The sequence below is a fragment of the Saimiri boliviensis genome, chromosome 7, assembly GCF_048565385.1.
Source record: "Saimiri boliviensis isolate mSaiBol1 chromosome 7, mSaiBol1.pri, whole genome shotgun sequence".
Lineage (NCBI taxonomy): Eukaryota > Metazoa > Chordata > Mammalia > Primates > Cebidae > Saimiri > Saimiri boliviensis.
Window position 1 is genome coordinate 92,800,373 of NC_133455.1, and position 23,521 is coordinate 92,823,893.

Genomic DNA, 23,521 nt, shown 5'->3' on the forward strand with positions numbered 1-23,521 from the left:
TGAAGCCCCATGTCTACTAAAAATATAAAAAATAAAAATAAAAAAAATAACCAGGTGTGGTGGCACACACCTGTAATTCTAGCTACTGAGGAGGCTGCGGCAGGAGAATTGCTGGAACCCAGGAGGTGGAGGTTGAAGTGAGCTGAGACTGTGCCACTGCACTCCAGCCTGGGCAACAGAGCTACACTCTGTCTCAGAAAAACAAAAACAAACAAAAAACATTCAGACAATATAGAAAAACTATAATAAATTATAATAATGATTTCTATTTATTAAGTGTTTACCAAGAAGGGTACTAAGTGTCATATATATTATGTTATTTAATATTCTCTCTCTCTCTCTTCTCCCGTAAGGGGTTGGTCATTGTCATTTTGCAAATAGGGAATTGAGACCCTGAGAGCTAGTAGCCTACATAAAGAACATAGCCAAAAGGAGCAGAGGTAGGATTGGAACTCAGGTCCTTTAAATTCCAAAGCCTATATTTTTAACCTCTATAACTAAAATTATCCATAATACCAATACCCAGAGATAAAATTATATTAGTTTTTTAAAAATTTTAGATTCAGGGGTACCTGTGCAGGTTACATGGATATACTGCGTGATGCTAAAGTTTAGCTTCAATTGAACCCAAAATCCAAACAGTGAACACAGTACCTGACAGGTAGGTTTTCAACCCTTGCTTCCCTCCCTCCTTCCTCCCTTTTGAAGTCCTCACTGTGTATTATTTCCATCTTCATGTCTGTGTGCACCCAATGATTAGCTCCCATTTATAAGTGAGAGCATGTGGTATTTGGTTTTCTGTGTCTGCATTAATTCATTTAGGATAATGGCCTCCAGCTGCATCCATGTTGCTGTAAAGGACATGATTTTGTGGCTGCATACATTCATTCTGATGTTTTTTTGAGTTTAAAAAAAACTTTGAAGAAGAACAGGATCAGATCACATATAAGATGAGCCCTTTTTTATAAAATCAATAGATTGTGGTTGCATACTATTCCATTTTCTGCAAGTACCGTAACTTGTTAAATACACTGGCAAACACTTGAGTTGAACATTTAGGTTGTTTTAGGGAGGCCATGTTGTGCCGTGATTAAGAACATATGCTCTGCAGGCAGACTGCCCAAGCTGGAACCCTATGATTGTGATCAAGCTCAGTTTTCTCTCTGTGCTTCACCAGCCTTATTATTAAAACAGATGATATGTTGTGAGAAATAAAGGTGTCTTGCTTATACGCTATTCACAACTATGCTTATTATTACAAATGATATTGTAATGACTATACCTGTGTACTTTTCTATTATCTTCCTCAGATTTCTACCGGAAGTAAATTGTCGAGTTAATCATAAGCAAATCTGTAGAACTTCTGACAGTGAATGCCACTGTCCTTCTAAAAGGTTATTTTAAAATCAATTGACACTCTCACTAGTAGTAGATAAAAGTGACAGTTTCTCCACACTATTGCTAACACTGGGTTTTGGGTTTTTTCTTAAGTCTCTGCCAAACTGAAAGGCAAACTGTCACATTGATGACTAGAGAGGTTAAGTATCCTTTGATATGTTATTGGAGATTTGTATTTTTTTCCTCTGAGTATTTCCTTATTCTTCCGGTTTTTTATTTGGTTGTTTTGAAGGAATTCTTTATACTGTCAAGATTTAAAAAGCCCTTAGATTTTCATAGATATTGTAAATATTTTTGCAAGTTTTTGACTTTGTTTCTTTTTTCTTCTTGCCATAAGGAAATCTGTATTTTTATGTAATCAAATCCATCCATCTCTTTTTTTCTTGGTTTCCAACTTTGGTATCCTGTTTAAAAAGGCCTTCTCCATTCAGAGAGTATAAAAAGATTTAGGAAATACTTCAAAAACAGCCATCCAAAGATGTGTGTAACTTTGTAACAGATGTTGTATCTGGCTTTTTGAATAATGTCATGAGCAGGACTCTCATTAAGGGTAGAGACTAGAGGGAGAATATCCGGAAAAATCATGTCTTGTTTTTCTAGCTCATTCACTCTCTTTACTTCTCCTTTTCATTCAGCTAAAATAAGGTTTCAAAAATGGTAAGGGCTGACATCAAACAAAAACGTAAGTCACTGAAGTATAAGCTAAAGGGATAGAAAAAAATGAGGATAGTGGAAAAGTGAAGAAAACCACCATTTTTCCACAGTGTCATAATGGTTCATCTATGAGTCACACATAACATTACATACTTCAACAGAACCATCAACAATAAGAACCTGGAGATATGATTCTACTTCCACAGAGCCAAGCAAACTACACCACTAAGATGTCTATGTTCAAATGTAAGCTAATAGGAAGAAAATAAAGCATTATAATAAAGGTATATCAGGTTAATGCAGAAGAAACATTAGGGACAGGTTGAAGTGCAATTCCAATGTAAAGTCACAGGGCTGGTCACATGCTCTACCATGTGGGCTGGGGCAGTGGCTCACACTTGTAATCCCAGATCTTTGGGAGGTCAAGGTGGGCGGATTGCTTGAGTCAAGAAGTTTGAGACCAGCCTGGGCAACATGGGGAAACTCTGTATCTACAAAAAATACAAAAATTACTTGGGTGAAGTGGTGGGCACCTGTAGTCCTAGGTACTCAGGAGGTGGGAGGATCACCTGAGCCCAGGAGGTTGAGGCTGCAGTGAGCCATGATTATGCCACTGCACTCTAGCCTGGGTGACAGAGATCCTGCCTCAAACAAACAAACACCACAGAAAAACATATGCTGGAGTGCTATCATCAGAGCTTGCTTACTTTTGATTATGGGCATTAGGTAGAAGGTAAGGTGAAGTTAGAGAAATTGTGGAGTCCTAATTATGGAAAAGAAGTCAGGCTGCAGGACCAGAGTAATAAAAACATAAAGCAGATAAGCTATAGGTCTGCCTTTCTTTGTGGCCCAGAACATATAGCCCTCCTGTGCAGACAACATACGTAACTTACAAACTTCTTGCTTATCACCAAACGATTTATCATCAAACACCTCGGCTGACAGAAGGTTGCAAGTTAGCTCCCTGCTACCTTGGTGTTGTCAATCAGCCCAAGTTCCATTCTATATAATCCCCTGCAAGCCTCTGTCTCCTGGCAGTTGGCTCCTCTCTTGCTGGCTCTGCCCATTGCTCTCTTGCAATGTATTTTCTTATTTTCTCTAATAAATCTGCCTTTCTTTACCTATAACTGTCTTGGTAAATTATTTTCCCACCATCCCACCAGCCTGGATAGTTGCCATTCACCCTCAACAGCAATTAGCAGTTCTAGTCTCTGCAGACTAGATGGTGATGACTGCAGAGTGGTGATGGCTGCAAACACAAAGACAATATTTAAATATAAGTAGTGGAGAAATTGCTAACTAGCATTTTCAGTTTTTGAAACACAAATAGCAAAAATACAAAAGATAACACAGGAGTAATAGCAAAGGAAATCATCTATTCTGTTATTTAATAACCTTTAAAAATCAGGGGCTGAAGGTTAAGCCCTAATCTGAGGGGCTGTTTAGCAGAAGGAAGAGTGATTAACTGTCTTTTCCTGGTACTTAGGGTTCTCTGCCTTGAAGCTCATCCCTCCAGCCCCTCTCCAGGCCTCCACCCACTGTGTCAGCTCAGTAAGGCTAATACAGTCTTGTTTATAAATAAAAAGAGGAAGCATATAAGCTATAGGTCTGCCTTTCTTTATGACCCAGAACATATAGCCCTCCATGAAGCACCAAAAGAGGATGTGGCCTCCTTTACTCTTGCCTCTACCAGAGAATCTACACAGATATGCTCACAGGACAGAACAAGACACCTAGAGAGTATCACTATTTCAAAAGAAAAACAAAGATTACCGATTCCATCAGGAGCAGCGGATTTAGAACACAGGGGCTAAAGGTATTAATAAGCATAATAGTATGCTAAAATAAATAAGAAAAGACTAACAAGATAAAGCAAGAAACCATAAAATGGTAAATTGGAAATACCAAATATGAAAAATATAGCAGTTGAAAAAAGAACAGTATAAATGAGAAGAGTGATAGTTTTTTTTTTTTTTTGTTTTGTTTTTTTTAAGACAGAGTTTTGCTCTTGTTGCCCAGGCTGGAGTGCAATGGCACAGTTTTGGCTCTCGCAACCTCAGCCTCCCCGGTTCAAGTGATTCTCCTGCCTCAGCCTCCTGAGTAGCTGGGATTACAGGTATGCACCACCACACCCGCTTAATTTTGTATATTTTTTTTTTTTTAGTAGAAGCAGGGTTTCTCCATGTTGGTCAGGTTGGTCTCAAACTCCCAAAGTGCTGAGATTACAGGCGTATGCCACTGCTTGAGAACAGTGATTTTTAACTGCTGGTCGTTACTTATGAATGGATTACAAAGTCAGTTTAGCAGGCTGTGATCAACATTTTTTTAAATAAAATAAGACTAAGTAGAAAAAAAATAAAATAGAAAAGACCAAACGTACTGCACATTATACTGTTACACATAACTGTGGTTTGTGTAGTAGAGTCACAATGTAACATATATTTCTTATGTGAGTCTTGACCAAAAAGTTTTAAAACTTTTTGAAAACGTGGAGGTCAAGGGTACAGGTACCATGAAAACAAATGTGCATGGAAGGCTAATGGGAGCTGACCAGAGCAACATCATTTCCTTCCTGAATGTCATTCTGCAGCTGCTTGACCATAGAATGCACTTGCTGATGCTGCAGATGAAATTGCTGCTACTTATGAAAAGACTACAATATGCTGATGACTGAACTTTTTCCAAACCCCTTAATCAAGGACTTCTGCCTAGAAACCCTTATTCTAACTAATGAATTGTTTGATAACCCTTTCCCACCTTTTTCTTTAAAAGACCTCATATATCTCTTAGGACATGTGAATTAAATAGTTAGGACATGATTTCAGATGCCTCTGGAGTCTGTGTTCCTTGAATTGCAATTCTAAAACCACCAATAAACCTTTTTGCTTGGATTTTCAGTCTCCGTGACTGTGGTTGACATGAGAGATGTAACTGAGACAATGGTGGAAGGAGATTTTTTAGGAACTGTTACATATGGACATTTTGGTTATCTGGAGGGAATAAAACAAACTCTGATACTTTATAATATTCTACAATGTGGGCCAGGCACAGTGCTCACACCTATAATCCCAGCACTTTGGGAGGCTGAGGCAGGTGGATCATTTGAGCTCAGGAGTTTGAGACTAGTCTGGTCAACATGATGAAACCCTGTCTCTACAAAAAATGCAAAAATTAGCCAGGCATGGTGGTGCACACCTATAGTCCCAACTACTCAGGAGGCTGAAGAGGAATCACTTAAGCCCAGGCAATGGAGGCTGCAGTAAGCTGGGATTCTACCGTTGTACTCTAGCCTGAGCAGCAGAGCAAGATCCTGTAACAACAACAACAAAAAAAATTAAAAATGATTACCAGTCTTACCATATACTATTGCTCCAAAAATCTAAAACCATATCTAAACAGAAAATATAATACACTTGCTTTACAGTTATTCATACTCTTACCTCACTTATATTTGAATCTGTTATCCGCCCTTGCATGCTCATTATTTTAATCAGTCTATCTTTTATGTTGGGAGGCAAAGGCTTAATGTCTGTGATATATCTGGAAATATTCTTCATGAAGCACCAAAGGCATCTGAAATACAAATACAACACAGTAAATCACATTGGGCCTGCACCGATTCCTAACACTTGTCTTAATGCTATTTGTTAGCACTTAGCCCTTTCATACAAGTGTATGTTTTGGGCGTGTGTGGTAGCTCACACCTATAATCCCAACACTTTGGAGGCCCAGGTAGGAGGATTGCTTGAGCTCAGGAGTTTAAGACCAGCCTGGGCAACATGCTGAAAGCCTATCTCTACAAAAGGAAATAAAAAAATAAGCTGGGCATGGTGGTGTGGGCCTGTAGTCCCAGCCACTTGGGAGGCTGAGCGGGGAGGATAACTTGGGCCCAGAAGGTTGAGACTGCAGTGAGCTGTGATTGTGCCACTACACTCCAGCCTGGGCAACACAGCAAGATCCTGTCTCAAAAAAAGTATATACATCTTACATTAATACTATATTTAAAACTCTAGCTCTTTAAGCTTCAAAAACCTAGTCTGCATTAAATTATGGACAAGATGCTCTTCCTCTAAATTTTTTTTTTATGCATACCTCATGTTCCAAAATGCATTTTAAATGACCAACAAGAGTGTTTTTCCTAAGTTTCTAATTCCTAAGACACATATTCCTAAATAAGCATTACACTGGGACCCACTAATTGAAAAGTTTTATCTGTTAATCCAGCAAACTTGTTTTCACTATTTTTCTTGAAAATTACGTGGATAATGAAATCACTAGAGAAAGAACCATAACTACAAAGATTCTGCAAATAATACAAATCACAGAGATATTAAACTTAGCACCGGCATTGTACGTGCAGAGAGGAGAGTTACCAGACAACAACAACCAAGAATCTTATGACCAACATATCTATCTGTAGACTGAAATTCAACCATCTGAAAAACTCATACTTCAAACAAACAAAAATCTTATTAATTTCTGTGTACAAATATCCCCACATATACAAAATTTTACATTCATGAATGACTGTGGTCTTATACCTGTAATTAATATATATATATATACATATATTTTTTTTTTAGACTGAGTCTTACTCTGTCACCCAGGCTGGAGTGCAGTGGCGAGATCTTGGCTCAGTGCAACCTCCGCCTCCCGGGTTCAAGCAATTCTCCTGCCTCAGCCTCCCAAGTAGCTGGGACTACAGGTGTATACCACTACACCCAGCTAATTTTTGTATTTTCAGTAGAGACAGGGCTTTACCATGTTGGCCAGGATGGTCTCGATCTCTTGACCTTGTGATCCGCTTGCCTTGGCCTCCAAAACAGCTGGGATTACAGGCATGAGCCTCCGTGCCCAGCCACCTGTGATTAATTTTTTAGTGCAATTTTAATTTTTACTTTTGGTTGCCTACACAGTTTCCTCTCTTATTCTTCCCTCTCCATTAGTTTAGCTCTCCGCACCAATGTAGCATATATTCTTACTTTTCTCTGTGCATGTACACACACACAAACACACACACACACACACAAACACACACACACACACACACTCTCTCTCTCTCTTAAAGGCTTGTGTTGGGGAGGGTCATTGTCTCCTAAAATGGCACCACTGTACACTTACTTTTCTACACTATCTTTCATTCAATATCTAATGAAATCCCTTCAAGGCATTAAGCACAGTTCTGATGTTCCTTGAATGGCCACATCATATTTCACAGTATGGATCATCTAATTAGTGACCCCCATGCCGACAAGCATTACCACTATTTCTAGAATATATTGTCAGGTTATTTTTCAGAAAGTCTGGAAAACACTTTATATTTCTATTGGTAGTGTTAGAAGGCTCCTTTTCCTCTACATCCTTCCAGCAATAGGTATTACGGCTAGTTTTATTGACTTATTTTATGTTTAATTTTAATTTTATTTATTCATTCATTTTTTTCTGTCACTTTCTTATCTCTATTTCCCACTCCCATTCCTCACTATTCTAGGAAACCATTCTAATGTTTAATGTGTATCTTTTCATTGTATATTTCCTTTAACATATTTGTTGTATGCATGCTTTCTGATTTGTATACATGGGACTTGTCATAGATTTGTTTCTTTTCACTCAGCACTATGTTTTCAGGATCACCTACTCTTAACTGTTGGAAAGCCTAACAGGTGAAAACGGTGTCTTGCTATTACTTTAACTTGTGTTTTTCTAACTACTAGTAAACTTAACATCCTTACATGAGCTTGCTGGCTATCTGGATTTTTATTTTTTTATTTTTATTTTTCAGATGGAGTCCTGCTCTTGTCACCCAGGATGGAGTGCAAGGGCATAATTTTGGCTCACTGCACCCTCCACCTCTGGGGTTCAAGCAATTCTCCTGCCTCAGGCTCCCAAGTACTAGGATTACAGGCACCTGCCACCACGCCCAACTAATTTTTGTATTTTTAGTAGAGTAGGGGTTTCACCATGTTGGTCAGGCTGGTCTTGAACTCCTTACCTCATGATCTGCTTGCCTCAGCCTCCTAACGTGTTGGGATTACAGGCATGAGCCACTGTGCCTGGCCCTGAATATGCTTTTCTTTTCTTTTCTTTTAAATTTATTTTGTTAACTACACTGCATTACTGGATATGCTTTTCTATAAAGTCCATACTGTATATATCCTTTGCCTGTTTTATTTTAAAACTGATGCATAATAGATGTACATATTTTCAGGGTACATGTGATAATTTGTCATGTTCATATGTATAAAGATCAAATCAGGGTAATTGGGTTATGCATCACCTTAAATATTTATCTTTCGTTTATGCTAGGAACACTCAAATTATTCTCTTCTAACTTTTTTGAAGTGTAAAATAGATTATCATTAACTATAGTCACCCTAGTGATCTATGGAACACTACTATTTCTTTTATCTGTGTATTTATACCCATTAATCAACCTCTCTCTATGACCCCATTCCCTACACTTCCCAGCCTCTGTTAACCACCCATCTACTTGCTATCTTCATGATATCCACTTTTTTTAGCTCCCAAATACGAATGAGAACACGTGACACTTGTCTTACTGTGTTTGGCTTACTTCACTTAACATAATGAGCTCTAGTTCCATCCATGTTGCTGCATATGAGAATTCATTCCTTCCCTCCCTGCTTTCCTTGCTTCCTTCCCTTCCTTCCTCCCTCCTTCTCTCCCAAGATGGGGTCTTGCTCTGTTGCCTACGTTGGAGTACAATGGTGCAATCACAGCTCACTGCAGCCTTAACCTCCTGGGCTCAAGAGATCCTCCTCCCTCAGCCTCTAGAGGCATGCTTACCACACTTGAGTAAGATTTCATTATTATTTTATTTTATCTTATTTTACTTTTTTTTTTTTTTTTAGACATAGAGTTTCGCTCTTGTTACCCAGGCTGGAGTGCAATGGCACGATCTCGGCTCACCGCAACCTCCGCCTCCTGGGTTCAGGCAATTCTCCTGCCTCAGCCTCCTGAGTAGCTGGGATTGCAGGCACGCGCGCCACCACGTCCAGCTAATTTTTTGTATTTTTAGGAGAGACGGGGTTTCACCATGTTGACCAGGATGGTCTCGATCTCTTGAGCTCGTGATCCACCCGCCTCAGCCTCCCTAAGTGCTGGGATTACAGGCGTGAGCCACCGCGCCCGGCTTATTTTACTTTTTTTGAGACGAAGTCTTGCACTGTCACCCAGGCTGGAGTGCAGTGGTGCAATCTCAGCTCACTGCAACTTCTGCTTCCCGGGTTCAAGTGATTCTCCTGCCTTAGCCTCCCGAGTAGCTGGGATTACAGGCACACGCCGCCACACCCAGCTAATTATTGTATTCTTAGTAGAGATGGGGTTTCGCTATTTTGGCCAGGCTGGTCTCGAACTCTTGACCTCATGATCTGCCCACCTTAGCCTCCCAAAGTGCTAGGAATACAGGTATGAGTCACTGCAACTAGTCAAATTCATTATTTTTTAGTGGCTGAATAATATTCCATTGTGTATATGTACTGTACCACATTTTCTTTGTTCATTCATCCACTGATTCCATATTTTGGTTATTACAAATAGTGCTGCAATAAACATGAGAGTGCAGATATCTCTTCTATGTATTTACTTCTTTTCTTTTGCACATTTACCCAGTAATGAATTGCTGAATTATACAGTAGTTCCATTTTTAGTTTTTTGAGGACCATTTTGTTATTTTTTGACAAATGTGTAAGCGCTCTTTATCGTGGCCAAACACATGCTCTATGTATTTAGAGAATGTATACTATCTACATGAGAGATGTAATGTTCTCTCTGTGTCTTATATTTATGTGTGTGTATAACTATCTCTCTCCATGTATGTGTATGTGTTTGCCTACAAATATGTTTGGTGCATATGTTTATTTACAGCATTATCTAATTCTACTATATTCTCATTTTTCTACTAAATATGTGTAATTTCTATTTATGATATTTGTAATTTAAAATCAAGTTTTCCTTTCATTTCTCCAAGTTTTTGCTTATTCTTGTTTTATAATAATTTCAAAAATACAGAAATATAAAATAGGATGATATACATCTATGTACCCCAAACCTAGAATTTTATTACTCTTTTATCATATTTATGTCAGATATCTCAAGACAAAACATTTCTGATTAAGGTCAAGCATGGTAGCTTATACCTGTAATCCCAGCACTTTGGGAGGCTGAGGCAGGAGGCTCACTTGAGCCCAGGAGTTCAAGACCAGCCTGGGCAACATGGCAAAACCCTGTCTCTACAAATAATACAAAAATTAGCTGGGTGTGGTGGTGTGAACTTGTAGTCCCAGCTACCTGGGGGGCTGGGGGGCTGCTGAGGTGGGAGGATCATTTAAGCCCACGAGGTTGAGGCTGCAGTGAGCTGTGGCTGCACCACTGCACTCCAGCCTGGATGACAGAGCTAGACCTTGTCTTAAAAAAAAAAATTTTTTTTTCAGATAAAATTAAAGACTCATTTGTATACTTGCCTTGTTTACTCTACATATCTCTCTTTGTAGAGACAATTACCACCATTAAGTTTTAAAAATAGTTCCTGTCCATAATTTTATACTTTTAATACTTATATATATCTATAAATAAATTATTTTTTAAAAATATAAAGTTCCCTTAAATCATTTCACAGAAGTTGCTACAGCAGTATGGAAAGTTATTTTAGTATTGTGATTCTCTCAAAGCTGTACTATGAGTGGGGGGTAAAGAAAACAGGCCAAAAAAAGATTTCAATTCTCAAATTATCGCTTCTATGGCAGGAAAGTATTAGAACACACCCCCACCTGTAACATGATGCAAGCAAACCACTAAATATCTCCAAGAGGAAGCTTAAGATTCCCTCTAAACTCTTCTCTAGAAACACCATTTGTGCCTTTAATCTGCCTTTAAAATTTGTATTTATTTATTTATCTTGAGACAAGGTCTCACTCTGTTGCCCAGGCTGGAGTGTAGTGGTATGATCACAGCTCACTGCAGCCTCAATCTCCAAGGCTCAAGTGATCCTCTTACCTCAGCCTCCCAAATAGTTGGGTTACAGGCATGCACCACCACAATCAGCTAATTTTTTGTATTTCTTGTAGAGATGGGGTCTCTATATGTTGTCCAGGCTGGTCTTGAACTCCTGGGCTCAAGTTAGCCTCCTGCCTTGGCCTCCCAAACTGCTGGGATTACAGGCATGAGCCCTGTGCTCAGCCTTAATCTGCCTTTTAAACAGTAACACAGAACAAAAAAAGATTGTTTGCAAATAAACATTTGAAAGAATATAGCAACAGCTGATCACGGTCGAGGCATTGAAACAGCAATGATTGTCGAAGAAGACAATATAAACAACTCTGGAGCAAGAAACTCAAAAGCAGAGACTTTGCAGTAGTGTGTGTGCTGGTTATTTCCATCGACCTAAAGGCTCTACCTGAAAAAAAATATAAACTAGGAGGGTCTTGATAACTTATTACCTGAATAGAAAGAAGTCAGTCACTGCCACCAACAACACTGTGCAATTTTATTAACCATTCAAGTACAGTAGCATCTGGTAAAATTAGGACAGAATTGGGATTTAAAAATGAACAAATATTCAGTACCTAACAGTTCAAAAGAAGCCACTACGTACTCTTTGCACAAAATGTTTTGCAAAGCCAATACAGTACTAGCCATTAACCCAGTATACCAAGTGTACTGAAGTAGTAAAGATGCAACAAGAAAAATAGCTATGTTAGAAAGACCAAGACTTTAGAAAGATTAAAACTCTTAGTTTCTTCCCTTTAGCTCCTAAAACAACATCATGTAGTCTGAATCTACCTATCTAGTCTTATGTCAGCTAGAATGTTTGCTAGGAGCAAAAAATAAAATGACACTGGCCATAGTCTGGACATTCAGGAAGAAGAGTGGGGAGAAAGTCAGTTCTCAGAACAAATTAGCTTCAGTCTCATCAGCAGGATATCTGGATTCTTTGCTCTTCTGCATTTCTTCAATGTGCTTATCTTTCTCTGCAAACACTCCAGTGTGGTAGCCATTTGCGACTTCCTGTTCTCTTTATTAGCTTCCATTTTGTAGCTGTTCTCTCTTTTTTTTTTTTTTTTTTCCTGGAAGCACTTTTTTCTCCTGCTTTCATTTTTCAGCAAGCTGCTTCAAGATCTTAGCTTTGCAGGGCTTGTGTCTTTTTTCTGAAGCTTCTAATTTATTCTCAATTTTCTCCAGCGAAATATCTTTCTTCTTTGGAGGGGAAATGAGGAACTCTGGGATAAATTATTTTGACTGGGGTCTGAGAATCAGCTCAAAAGCCCGGCCTGAGGCACACTTCATCAGTGCTTTTACCTGGATATCAGAAGAAGCCATGGTGAATAAAAGACAAGAGACTGGGATGGGCGCAGTGGCTCACGCCTGTAATCCCAGCACTTTGGGAGGCCGAGGTGGGCGGATCACCTGAGGTCAGGAGTTTGAGACCAGCCTGACCAACATGGAGAAACCCTGTCTCTAGTAAAAATACAAAGTTAGCTGGGCATGGTGGCACATGCCTGTAATCCCAGCTACTTAGATGGCTGAGGCAGGAGAATTGCTTGAACCCAGGAGGTGGAGATGGTGGTGATCTGAAGTCGTGCCATTGCACTCCAGCTTGAGCAATGACAGCAAAACGCCATCTCAAAAAAAAAAAAAAAAAAAAAAAAAAAAAAAAAAAAAAAGACAAGAGACTGGCAGTGTATTCTACAAAATCCACTGGAATAAGGAAAACCCTGCTCGGTCCGAGCCACCTGACCATACTGTGAGCTGTTTTCTATATTTATAAAATTTAAGAGTAGCATATTAAGTTTCCTAACATGACTAAATTTGACTAAACTACATGACAGGTTTCCTTTTCATAAGACTGTGGTGTTAGTTGCAAATTCATGGTCACATTTTCTTGTGGAATATTCCTTTTATCATTAAGTAATGTCTCTATCCATATTCATGGTTTTTACTTTACAGACTATTCTGTTTGGTTTCAGTATTGCTCCATCATTTTTTCTTGGTTTCTTTTGCTCAATATTATGTTTGTGAAATTCATCTGCATTTTTGCAGGTAGCTATAGAGTGCTCATTTCAATTTTCACGTTGTTCATGTCCATTTTCACTGATGTATCATATTCTGTTGTTTACCAATTTATTCTACAGTGACTATATAGTTGGGTTGTTTCTAACTCTTTACTATTATGAATATTAAAATGAATATTCTTAGACATGTCTTTTGGTACACACGTATGTTTCTGAGTATGTATCTGAGTATATATATATGTATATGTATATACATATATATATATACACCTAGCAGTGGAACTGCTGGCTCATAGAGTAGACATATGTTCAGCTTAATTCCAGTTTTCCAAAGTGGTTGTGCCCAATCACAATCCTACCATTGGTGAATGAGCATTCCTGTGGTCTGTATCCTTGCCAACATTTGGCATTGTTAGTCTTTTACATTTTAGCCATGTTAGTGAATGTATAATAGCAATGCAATGTGGCTTTAAATTGCAATCTCTGATTAATATGAGTACACATTCATCTTTTTATTGTCTAGTTGGATATCTTCTTTTGTGGAGTATCTACTTAAGGATTTTGCCCTGTTTCATTTTGGGTTATGCTTCTTACTGATATATAGGAATTCATGTTATATTCTGGATATAAACCTTCTGTTTGTTATATCTGTTGCAAATATATTCCCCCATTCTGTGGATTGCCTTTCCACTTTCTTAATCATGTCTTTTGCTGAAGAATATATTCTAATATAGTCCAAATTATCAGTGTTTTCCTATACAGCAAGTGATTTTTTGTCCTGTTTATAAATTTTCCTTCCCTGTCCTAAGTTCATGAAGATATTCTCCTATGTTTTCTTCTAGAAGAATTACATTAAGTTATTGTTTCACTTTTACTTTTTGACTTACAAACCACCAGGAATTGATTTTTAAAAATAATTTTTATTTTACTTTAAGTTCTTAGATATCCACCTAGGTATTAAGCCCCACATGCATTAGCTATTTGTCCCGGTGCTGTCCCTCTTCTCGCTCCCCCCCGCCCCACTACAGGCCTCAGGTGTGTTGTTCCCTTCCCTGTGTCCATGTGTTTTCATTGTTCAGCTCCCACTTATGAGAACAATGCTGTGTTTGGTTTTCTGTTCCTGTGTTAGTTTGCTGAGGATGATGTCTTCCAGCTTCATCCATGTCCCTGCAAAGGACATGATTTCATTTCTTTTTATGGCTGCATAGTATTCCATGGTGTATATGTACCATATTTTCTTTATCCAGTCTATCTATCATTTGGGTTGGTTCCATGTCTTTGATATTGGGAATAGTGCTGCAATAAACATATGTGTGCAATAAACAAACATTCATTATAATAGAATGATTTATATTCCTTTGGGTATAAACCTAGTAATGGGATTGCTGGATCAAATGGTATTTCTGGATAAACACATTCTTTATGAAGAAAGATTAAATAAATTATTCTCTAGCATCAAGGTACTTTAAACTTGTTTAAATTCAAGACTCTACCATGGTATCTTCTAATCTGTCTACATACTGTCCAATTTAACTCAAAAGAGGCAGTATCAGAAACTGGGATTTCTTTGTAACTAAGATTTATAGCTATCTTTTTAAAATTTATTTTAAGTTCTGAGATACATGTGCAGAACATTCAGGTTTGTTACATTATACATGTACCATGGTGGTATGCTGCCCCTATCAACCCATCACCTAGGTTTTAAGCCCTGCATGCATTAGGTATTTGTTCTATGCTCTCCCTTCCCTTGCCCCCTGGTGTGTGATGTTCCCCTCCTGTGTCCATGTGTTCTCATTGTTCAACCTGAATTTGAATGTTGGCCTGTCTTGCTAGGTTAAGGAAGTTCTCCTGGGTAATATCCTGAAGTGCATTTTCCAACTTGGTTCCATTCTCTCTGTCACTTTCAGGTACACCAATCAATCATAGGTTTGGTCTTTCCACATAGTCCCATATTTCTTGAAGGCTTTGTTTGTTCCTTTTCATTCTTTTTTCTCTAATCTTGTCTTCACACCTTATTTCAGTAAATTGATCTTCAATCTCTGCTATCCTTTCTTCCGCTTGATAGATTTGGCTATTGATACTTGTATATGCTTCATGAAGTTCTCATGCTGTGTTTTTCAGCTCCAGCAGGTCATTTATGTTCTTCTCTAAACTGATTATTCTAGTTATCAGTTCCTGTAACCTTTTACCAAGGTTCTTAGCTTCCTTGTATTGGATTAGAACATGCTCCTTTAGCTCAGAGGAGTTTGTTATTACCCACCTTCTAAAGCCTTCTTCTGTCAATTCGTCAAACTCATTCTCTGTCCAGTTTTGTGCCCTTGCTGGAGAGGAGTTGCGATCATTTAGAGGAGAAGTGGCATTCTGGTTTTTGGAATTTTCAGCATTTTTGCACTGGTTTTTCCTCACCTTTGTGGATTTATCTACTTTTGATCTTTGAGGCTAATGACCTTTGGATGGGGTTTCTGTGTGGGGGTTCTTTTTGTTGATGTTGATGGTATTGTTTTCTGTTTGTTAGTTTTTCTTCTAACAGTCAGGCCTCTCTTCTGCAGGTCTGCTGCAGTTTGCTGGAGGTCCAGAACCTGTTTGCCTGGGTATCACCAGTTGAGCCTGCAGAAAAGCAAAGACTGCTGCCTGCTCCTTCCTCAGGAAGCTCTGTTCCAGAAGGGCACTGGCCTGATGCCAGCCAGAGCTCTCCTGTATGAGATTTCTGTCAACCCCTTTTGGGAAGTCTCTCCCAGTCAGGAGGCATGAGGATCAGGGACCCACTTGAGAAGGGAGTCTGTCCTTTAGCAGAGGTTGAGGGCTGTGCTGGGAGAATCCTCCTTGTCAGGATCAGCTGCTCTCTTCAGAGCTGGCAGGCAGGAATGATTAAATTTGCTGAAGCTGTGCCCACAGCCTCCCCTTCCCCCAGGTGCTCTGTCCCAGGGAGATGGGGGTTTTATCCATAAGCCCCTGACCAGGGCTGCTGCCTTTCTTTCACAGATGCCCTACCCAGTGAGGAGGAATCTAGAGAGGCAGTCTGCCACAGCCTCTTTGTTGTGCTTTGGTGAGTTCCACCCAGTATGAACTTCTCAGCCTCCTTAGAACTGTGAGGGGAAAAATGCCTACTCAAGCCTCAGTAATGGTGGACACACCTCCCCACACCAAGCTTAGTCATCCCAGGTCAACTTCAGACTGTTGTGCTGGCAGTGAGAATTTCAAGCCAGTGGTTCTTAGCTTGTTGGGCTCCATGGGAGTGGGAGCCACTGAGCATCTCAAGACCACCTGGCTCCCTGGCTTCAGCCCCCTCTCCAGGGGAGTCAATGGTTCTGTCTCACTGGGGCTCCAGGTGCCACTCAGTTGGAAACGCAGAAATCACATGCCTTCTGCATTGGTCTCACTGGGAGCTGCAGACTGGAGCTGTTCCTATTTGGCCATCTTGCCAGATCCTCTATAGTTATAGTTCCACATGGCTGGGGAGGCCTCAGAATCATGGTGGGAGGCATAAGGCACTTCTTCCATAGCAGTGGCAAGAGAAAATGAGGAAGCAGGAATTGATTTTTGTGAACGTCAAAAATTATGAAGGGTTTGTGATTGTACCCTACTTACAAGCATACAAGTTAACCTATTACTATTTCATGAATGCTGGCAGAAAACATGAGAGTCCTGGACCAGAGTAAAAGGACTTTATTACTTATGACAAGAGGAGTAGTTGGGGCTTCGTGTTTGTGTTGGTTCTTCCCTGCTCTGCAGGTCTCATGGGCATGATGTTGGTGGGCCTAGATAAATGCTTGCTGTCATGAGCTGAATGTTTGTGTACTACTCAAATTCATATGTTGAAATCCTAACTCCAATGTAATAGGGCCTTTAGGGGGTAATTAGGTCATGAGAATGGAGCAATCATGAATGGAATTAATTCCCTTTAAAAAAAGACCCCAGAAAGTTCTTTAGCTCTCTTTCTACCATGTAAAGATACAATAAAAAGTTTCCAGACTGCAACCCAGAAGAGGGCCTTCCCATGAACCCAACCATGCTGGTACCCCTATCTTGAATTTTCAGACTCCAGAACGAGAAGAAATAAAATTCTGTTGTTTATATGCCACTGGGACTATGGTACTTTGTTAGAGCAGCCTGAACTGACTAAAACATTTGCCTATGTAGTGGGTTCAGTTAAAAGAGAGGAACCCTGGGCTTGGGAAATGTGCTGCTTTTATAGGAATCTGAAGCAAGTCTGCTGTTTGTTCATGGGGAGACAGTACTTCTTCCTTCAAGCTTGCTTGCTACAAATACAACCTTGAGAAATGGCCAAGGTAGACAGCAATCAGAGGCTTGCATTTTTGTGGGGTTTGTTTTTCTTTTAACTGATAACCAGAGAGACAGAAGGGCCTTGCACTTTTTTTTTTTTACAAAGCCAGGAGAATGGGCAGATCCATGGAAAATTCCTCTCCCAATAACCCACTCCAACCTGTTCTTGGCTGAGCTCAAATACATTTAAGTATGACACCTTGTCAGTTACTCTAATTAATTTGACCAACAGAAGCTGAAATCAAATCTGTTCAATCTGTCTCTCAAAGCATTTCATTAAGGCTACATAGACAGTACTCTAAGCAGCAGGTTAAGGCCAACCTGCAATAATGACTTCAATGATTACCCCAGGGTACCATATCCAGTTAATTGTGAATAAGCATGAGAGAATGGGGGGGACAAGTAGGTCTTATTTTAGACAGAAGTGGTCAAAGTCCAGCATATGGTCCATTAAAACATGCAAGGGAATTTAGACTATTTCAATGACATTTTTCTTTTTCTTTTTGAGACAGAGTCTCACTTTGTTGCCCAGGCTAGAGTGCAATGGCACAATCTTGGCTCACTGCAACCTCCACCTCCCGGATTCAAGCAATTCTTCTGCCTCAGCCTCCCGAGTAACTGGGACTACAGGCATGTGCCACCACACCCAGCTAATTTTTCATACTTTTAGTAGAGACAGGGTTTCACCATATTGGCCAGGCTGGTCTCAAACTCCTGACCTCGTGATCTGCCCACCTCGGCCTCCCAAAGTGGTCCCTAAAGTACAGGCATGAGCCACCATGCCCAGCCAACATTTTTCTTTCCTGGGTCTGCTAATTTAAACGAAAAAAGTCTGTGTTATTTTAATCCATATTCTTCCCTTAAGGATAACTGGTTCTGCTATTGATTTTAATTATTTCCAACATATTTATTTTAAAATACCTTTCAAATTGTTCTATTATCTGTAGTTCCTAAAGTATAAATTCTATTTGTTACTGAGTCACCTTCATGTAATTTTTTTCCATGCAAATTTTGTAATTTTTGACTGTTACTCAGCCAATATGCCATGTATTTTTTCTTTAGTTGCTTCTCCTTTTTGTGTTATCTTTAGGAAACCACTGCCAGATCTAAAGTTGCATAATCTTTCCTCTGTTTGCACAACTCTGTAGTGTCTCTCTGCATCCTTATTTCTTTTCTTTTTTTTTGAGAAGGAGTTTCGCTCTTGTTACCCAGGCTGGAGTACAATGGTGCCATCTCGGCTCACTGCAACCTCCTCCCCCTGGGTTCAAGCAATTCTCCTGCCTCAGCCTCCCAAGTAGCTGGGACTACAGGTGCACGCCACTACACCCAGCTAATTTTTTGTATTTTTAGTAGAGACGGGGTTTCACTCTCCATCTCTTGACCTCGTGATCCACCCACCTCAGCCTCCCCAAGTGCTGAGGCGTGAGCCACCACGCCCGGCCCATATTTCCTCTTTTTATAAAGTCAGACTGGATTAGGGCCCACCCTAATCGCCTCATTTTAACTTAATCACATCTTTAAATTACATCTCTATAAATACAATCATAATCTGAGGTGGGATTTAACATTTCAATATATGAATTTTGAGGGAACACAATTCAGCCCATATTAGATGGCAACAATTTGTAAATTGATCCACAGATTTAACAAAATCCTATCAGAATCCCAGGGAGCTTTTTGCAGAAATCACAAGCTGAACCTAAAATTCATATGGAAATGTGGTAGTCCTAGAATAAACAGTCAAACACAATCTTGAAAAGAAGAACAATTTTGGAGGACTGATACATCTCTATTTCAAAACTTGCTACAGAGGTACAGTAATCAAGACAATGTGGTGCTAGCATAAGATACACACATAAACCAATGGAATAAAATTGAGAATTCAGAAATAAACTCTCACAGTTATGATCAACTGGTTTTCAACAAGGATGCCAAATAATTCAGTGGGGAAATAACAGTCTTTGCAACAAATGGTTCTGGAATAACTAGATCTCCACATTTAAAAGAATGAAGCTTGAGCCCCACCTGATTTCATATACAAAATTTAACTCAAAACGCTAAGTGGGCCTAAGTGTAAGAGCTAAAACTATGAAAGTCTTAGTCTATGAGAGTCTTTCATCTACATTATCTAATTTATTGCTATAGAGTTGTTCATAGTATGTCCTATAAGAAAATTATCAGTACCTTTTTTTTTTGAGACGGAGTTTTGCTTTTGTTGCCCAGACTGGAGTGCAGTGGTACAATCTTGGCTCACCGCAACCTCCACCTCCAGGTTCAAGCAATTCTCCTACCTCAACCTAGTAGCTGGGATTATAGGCATGCATCATCATGCCCAGCTAATTTTTTGTATTTTTAATAGAGATGGAGTTTCTACATGTTCATCAGGCTGGTCTCGAACTCCCGACCTCAGTTGATCCACCCACCTTGGTCCCCCAAAATGGTGGGATTACAGGTGTGAGCCAGCATGCCCCGCCTATTAGTCCTTTTATTTATAAGATTGCCAGTAATGTGTCCTCTTTCACTACTGATTTGGTAATTTGAGTGCTCTCGTTTTCTGGGCAATTCAGCTAAATGCCAATTTTGTTGATCTTTTCAAAGAATCAAGTTTTGGTTTTATTGATTTCCTTTATTGTTTTTCTGTTCTCTAGTTTACTAGTTTCTGCTCTAATATTTATCATTTCCTTCGTTCTGCTTGTTTTGGGTTTAGTTTGCTCTTCTTTTTCTATTTTCTTGAGGTCAAAGAATAGCTTATATATTTCAGATTCTTCTCTTCTTCCCTCTTCCTCTTCTTCCTTCTTCTTCTTCCTCTTCTTCTTCCTTTTCCTCTTATTCCTCATCCTCTTCTTCCTCTGTTTTCCTTATCATCCTCTTCCTCCTTCTCCTTCTGAGACAGCATCTCTTTCTGACACCCAGGCTGGAGTGCAGTGGTGCAATCATAGGTCACTATAGCCTCAGACTCCTGGGCTTAAGTAATCCTTCCACTTCAGCTTCCCAAGTAGCTGGGACTACAGGTGTGCACCACCACACCTGGATCATCTTTAAAAAAATTTCTTCTAGAGACAGGGTCTCACTATGTTGCCCAGATTGGTCTTGAGCTCCTGGGCTCAAGCAGTTTTCCCGCTTCAGCTTCCCAAAGTGTTGGGGTTACAGGTATGAGCCACTGTGCCTGGCCCTTATTTTTTAAGATAAGCATTTACCATCTACAAATTTCCCTCTAGTACTAATTTATTTATTTATTTTTATTTTTATTTTTATTTTTTATAAAGATGGGTTTTACCATGTTGGTCAGGCTGGTCTTGAACTCCCGACCTCAGGTGATCCACCCACCTTGGCCTCCAAAGTGCTTGGATTACAGGTATGAGCCACCACACCTGGCCTAGTACTAATTTAACTACACACATCCTATACGTTTTAGTATGTTGTTCTTCAGTTTCATTCATCTCAAAAGCATTTTATAATATCCCTTGTGCTTTCTTCCTTACCCTCTGGTTATTAAAGAGCATGTTATTTAATTTCCGCATATTTGTGAGTCTTTCAAATTTCTTTGCTATTGATACCTAATTTAGTTCTATTGTGATCTAAAAACATACACTGTATGCTTATCATCATTTTTAACTTATTGAGTCCTGTTCTATGGTATAACAGAGAACATATATTCTATTGATATTGGGTGGACCATCCTAGAGATCTCTGTTTGGATTAGTTTTTAGTAATACTCAAGTATTCTAATTCTTTATAGGCCTTTTGTTTGTTGTTCTATCCATTATGGAAAGTGAGGTGTCAAAGTCTTCACTATTATTGCTGAATTGTCTATTTCTCTCTTCATTTCTGTCAGTTTTTGCTTCATGGATTTTGGTGCTCTGTTTTTAGGTAAATGTATGTTCGTAATTGTTACATCTTCCTGATGGATTAATCCTTTTATCACTTAAAAATGTCTCTTTTGGCCAGGCACAGTGGCTCACACCTGTAATCCAAGTACTCTGGGAGGCTGAGTGTGTGGATTACCTGAGCTCAGAAGTTAGAGACCAACCTGGGCAACATGGCGAAAACCCGTTTCTACCAAAAATACAAAAAATTAGCTGGGTGTAGTGGTGTGTGCCTGTGATCCCAGCTACTTGGGAGAGGCTGACCTGGAGGACTGCTTAAGCCTGGGAGGTAGAGGGTGCAGTGAACCTAGATGGCACCACTGCATCCAACCTGGGTGACAGAGTGAGATGCCATCTAAAAAAAACAAAACAAAACAAAACCCCAAACCCTCTTTTTATATCTACTAATCTTTTTTTGTTTGAATATATAGTTTGTCTGATATTGGTATATTCACTCCAGTTTTGTTACGGTTGCTGTTTGCATAAAATATCCTTTTCCACCCTTTTACTTTCCGCCTGTATGTACCTTAGAACCTAAAGTGTGTCTCCTACCAGCCTGGCCAATATGGTGAAACCTGTCTCTACTAAAAATACAAAAATTAGCCAGATGTAGTGGTGCACTCCTATAATCCCAGCTACTCAGGAGGCTGAGGCATGACAATCCCTTGAACCCAGGAGGTGGAGGTTGCAGCGAGTGGAAATCGTGCCACTGAACCCCAACCTGGACGACAGATAAATATCCTGTCTTAAAAAAAAAAAAAAGAAAAAAAAAACTGTGTCTCCTGTACTCAGCATGTGGCTGGATCTTGTTCTTTTTTTTTTTTTTTTGGACAGGGTTTCACTCTGTCACCCATGCTGGAGTGTAGTGGCATGATCTCCACTTACTGCAACAGCTGACTTGCAGCTTCAAGCAATTCTCCATGTAGCTGGCCATGCCTGGCTAATTTTTGTATTTTCAGTAGAGACAGGGTTTCACCATGTTGTCAGACTGGTTTCAACTCTTGACCTCAGGTGATCCACCTGTCTTTACCTCCCAAAATGCTGGGATTACAGGCATGAGCCACTGCACGCAGCCTGGATCTTGTTCTTTTTTTATTTTTTATTTTCTTAAAGATCCTACCTCTCAACACTGTTGGATCTTGTTCTTTTTATTCAGACTGACAGTCTCTGCCTTTCAATTAGATTGTTTAAGTCATTCATATTTAATGTTGTTACTGTTACCAACAGATTTACATGTTGTTTTATTTTTTTGTTTTGTTTCATATCTTTTTGTTCTACTATTTCTTCTTTACTGCTTTTCTTACATTAAGTGATTTTTTTCTAATATCTTATTTAATTCTCTTAATAGTTTCACTACATATTTATTTCCTTAGTAGTTGCTCTAGGAGTTATCATATACATCTTATCACAATCAGCTTCAGATTTATCCTAGCTTCATTCAAGGGAAATACAGAAATGTTACTTCAATACAGTTCTATTCCATCCTCTTTTGTGTGTGTGCCATGATTAATAAACATACTGTAATTTTTGCATTCTCATGTTACAAACTCAGCCAATACAGTGGTGTAACTATTACTTTATATAATTTTATCTCTTTTAAAGAAGCTAGGCCAAGTGCAGTGGCTCACACCTATAATCCCAGCACTTTGGAGACCAAGGTGGGAATATCTCTTGAGTCCAGGAGTTTGAGACCAACCTGTAACAAGCACCATGAATATATACTTTTTGTGTGTGTGCAGCAGGGTCTTGCTATATCACCGAGGTGTGAATGCAGTGGTGTGATCACAACTCACTGCAGCCTTGACCTCCTGGGCTCAAGTGATCCTTCTACCTCATTTTTTAATTTTGTTGTAGAGATGAGGTCTCACTATGTTGCCCAGGCTGATCTTGAACTCCTGAGCTCAAGCAATCCTCCTGCTTTGGCCTCCCAGTGTGCTGGGATTACAAGTGTGAGCTACTGCACTCAGCCTAGAATATATGCTTTTTCTCTTTTATTCTCCCAGCTTCTTTCTTTAAAATTTTTTTTTCTTTTTTTTTGAGACAGGGCCTTGCCCTGTCACCAAGGCTTAAGTGCAGTGGCATAATCATAGCTCATTGCAGCCTCAAACTCCTGGGGTAGAGCAATTCTCCTGCCTCAGTCTCCGGAGTAGATAGGACTACCGGCAATTAGAGCAATTCTCCTGCGTCAGTCTCCAGAGTAGATAGGACTACTGGTGTGGACCCAGTGAATTTTTTTTTTTTTGTAGAGATGGAGTCTTGCTAAATTTCCCAGGCTGGTCTGCCTCAGCC

The 23,521-nt window shown here is 39.5% G+C and overlaps 1 protein-coding gene across 3 annotated transcripts in view; it reads right to left on the minus strand.

Annotated features, from left to right (window-relative positions):
• AMN1 (antagonist of mitotic exit network 1 homolog) overlaps positions 1-23,521 on the minus strand; it is a 60,663-nt gene that overhangs the window by 21,990 nt on the left and 15,152 nt on the right. For 2 of the 3 annotated variants that reach the window (XM_039472207.2, XM_074403033.1), the window contains exon 2: positions 5,493-5,625. In XM_039472207.2, coding sequence (XP_039328141.1) covers positions 5,493-5,625 — 133 coding nt within the window. Of the gene's footprint in view, positions 1-5,492; positions 5,626-11,067; positions 11,127-23,521 lie in introns of those variants that run through there. The other variant, XM_074403032.1, reaches the window with a different exon arrangement.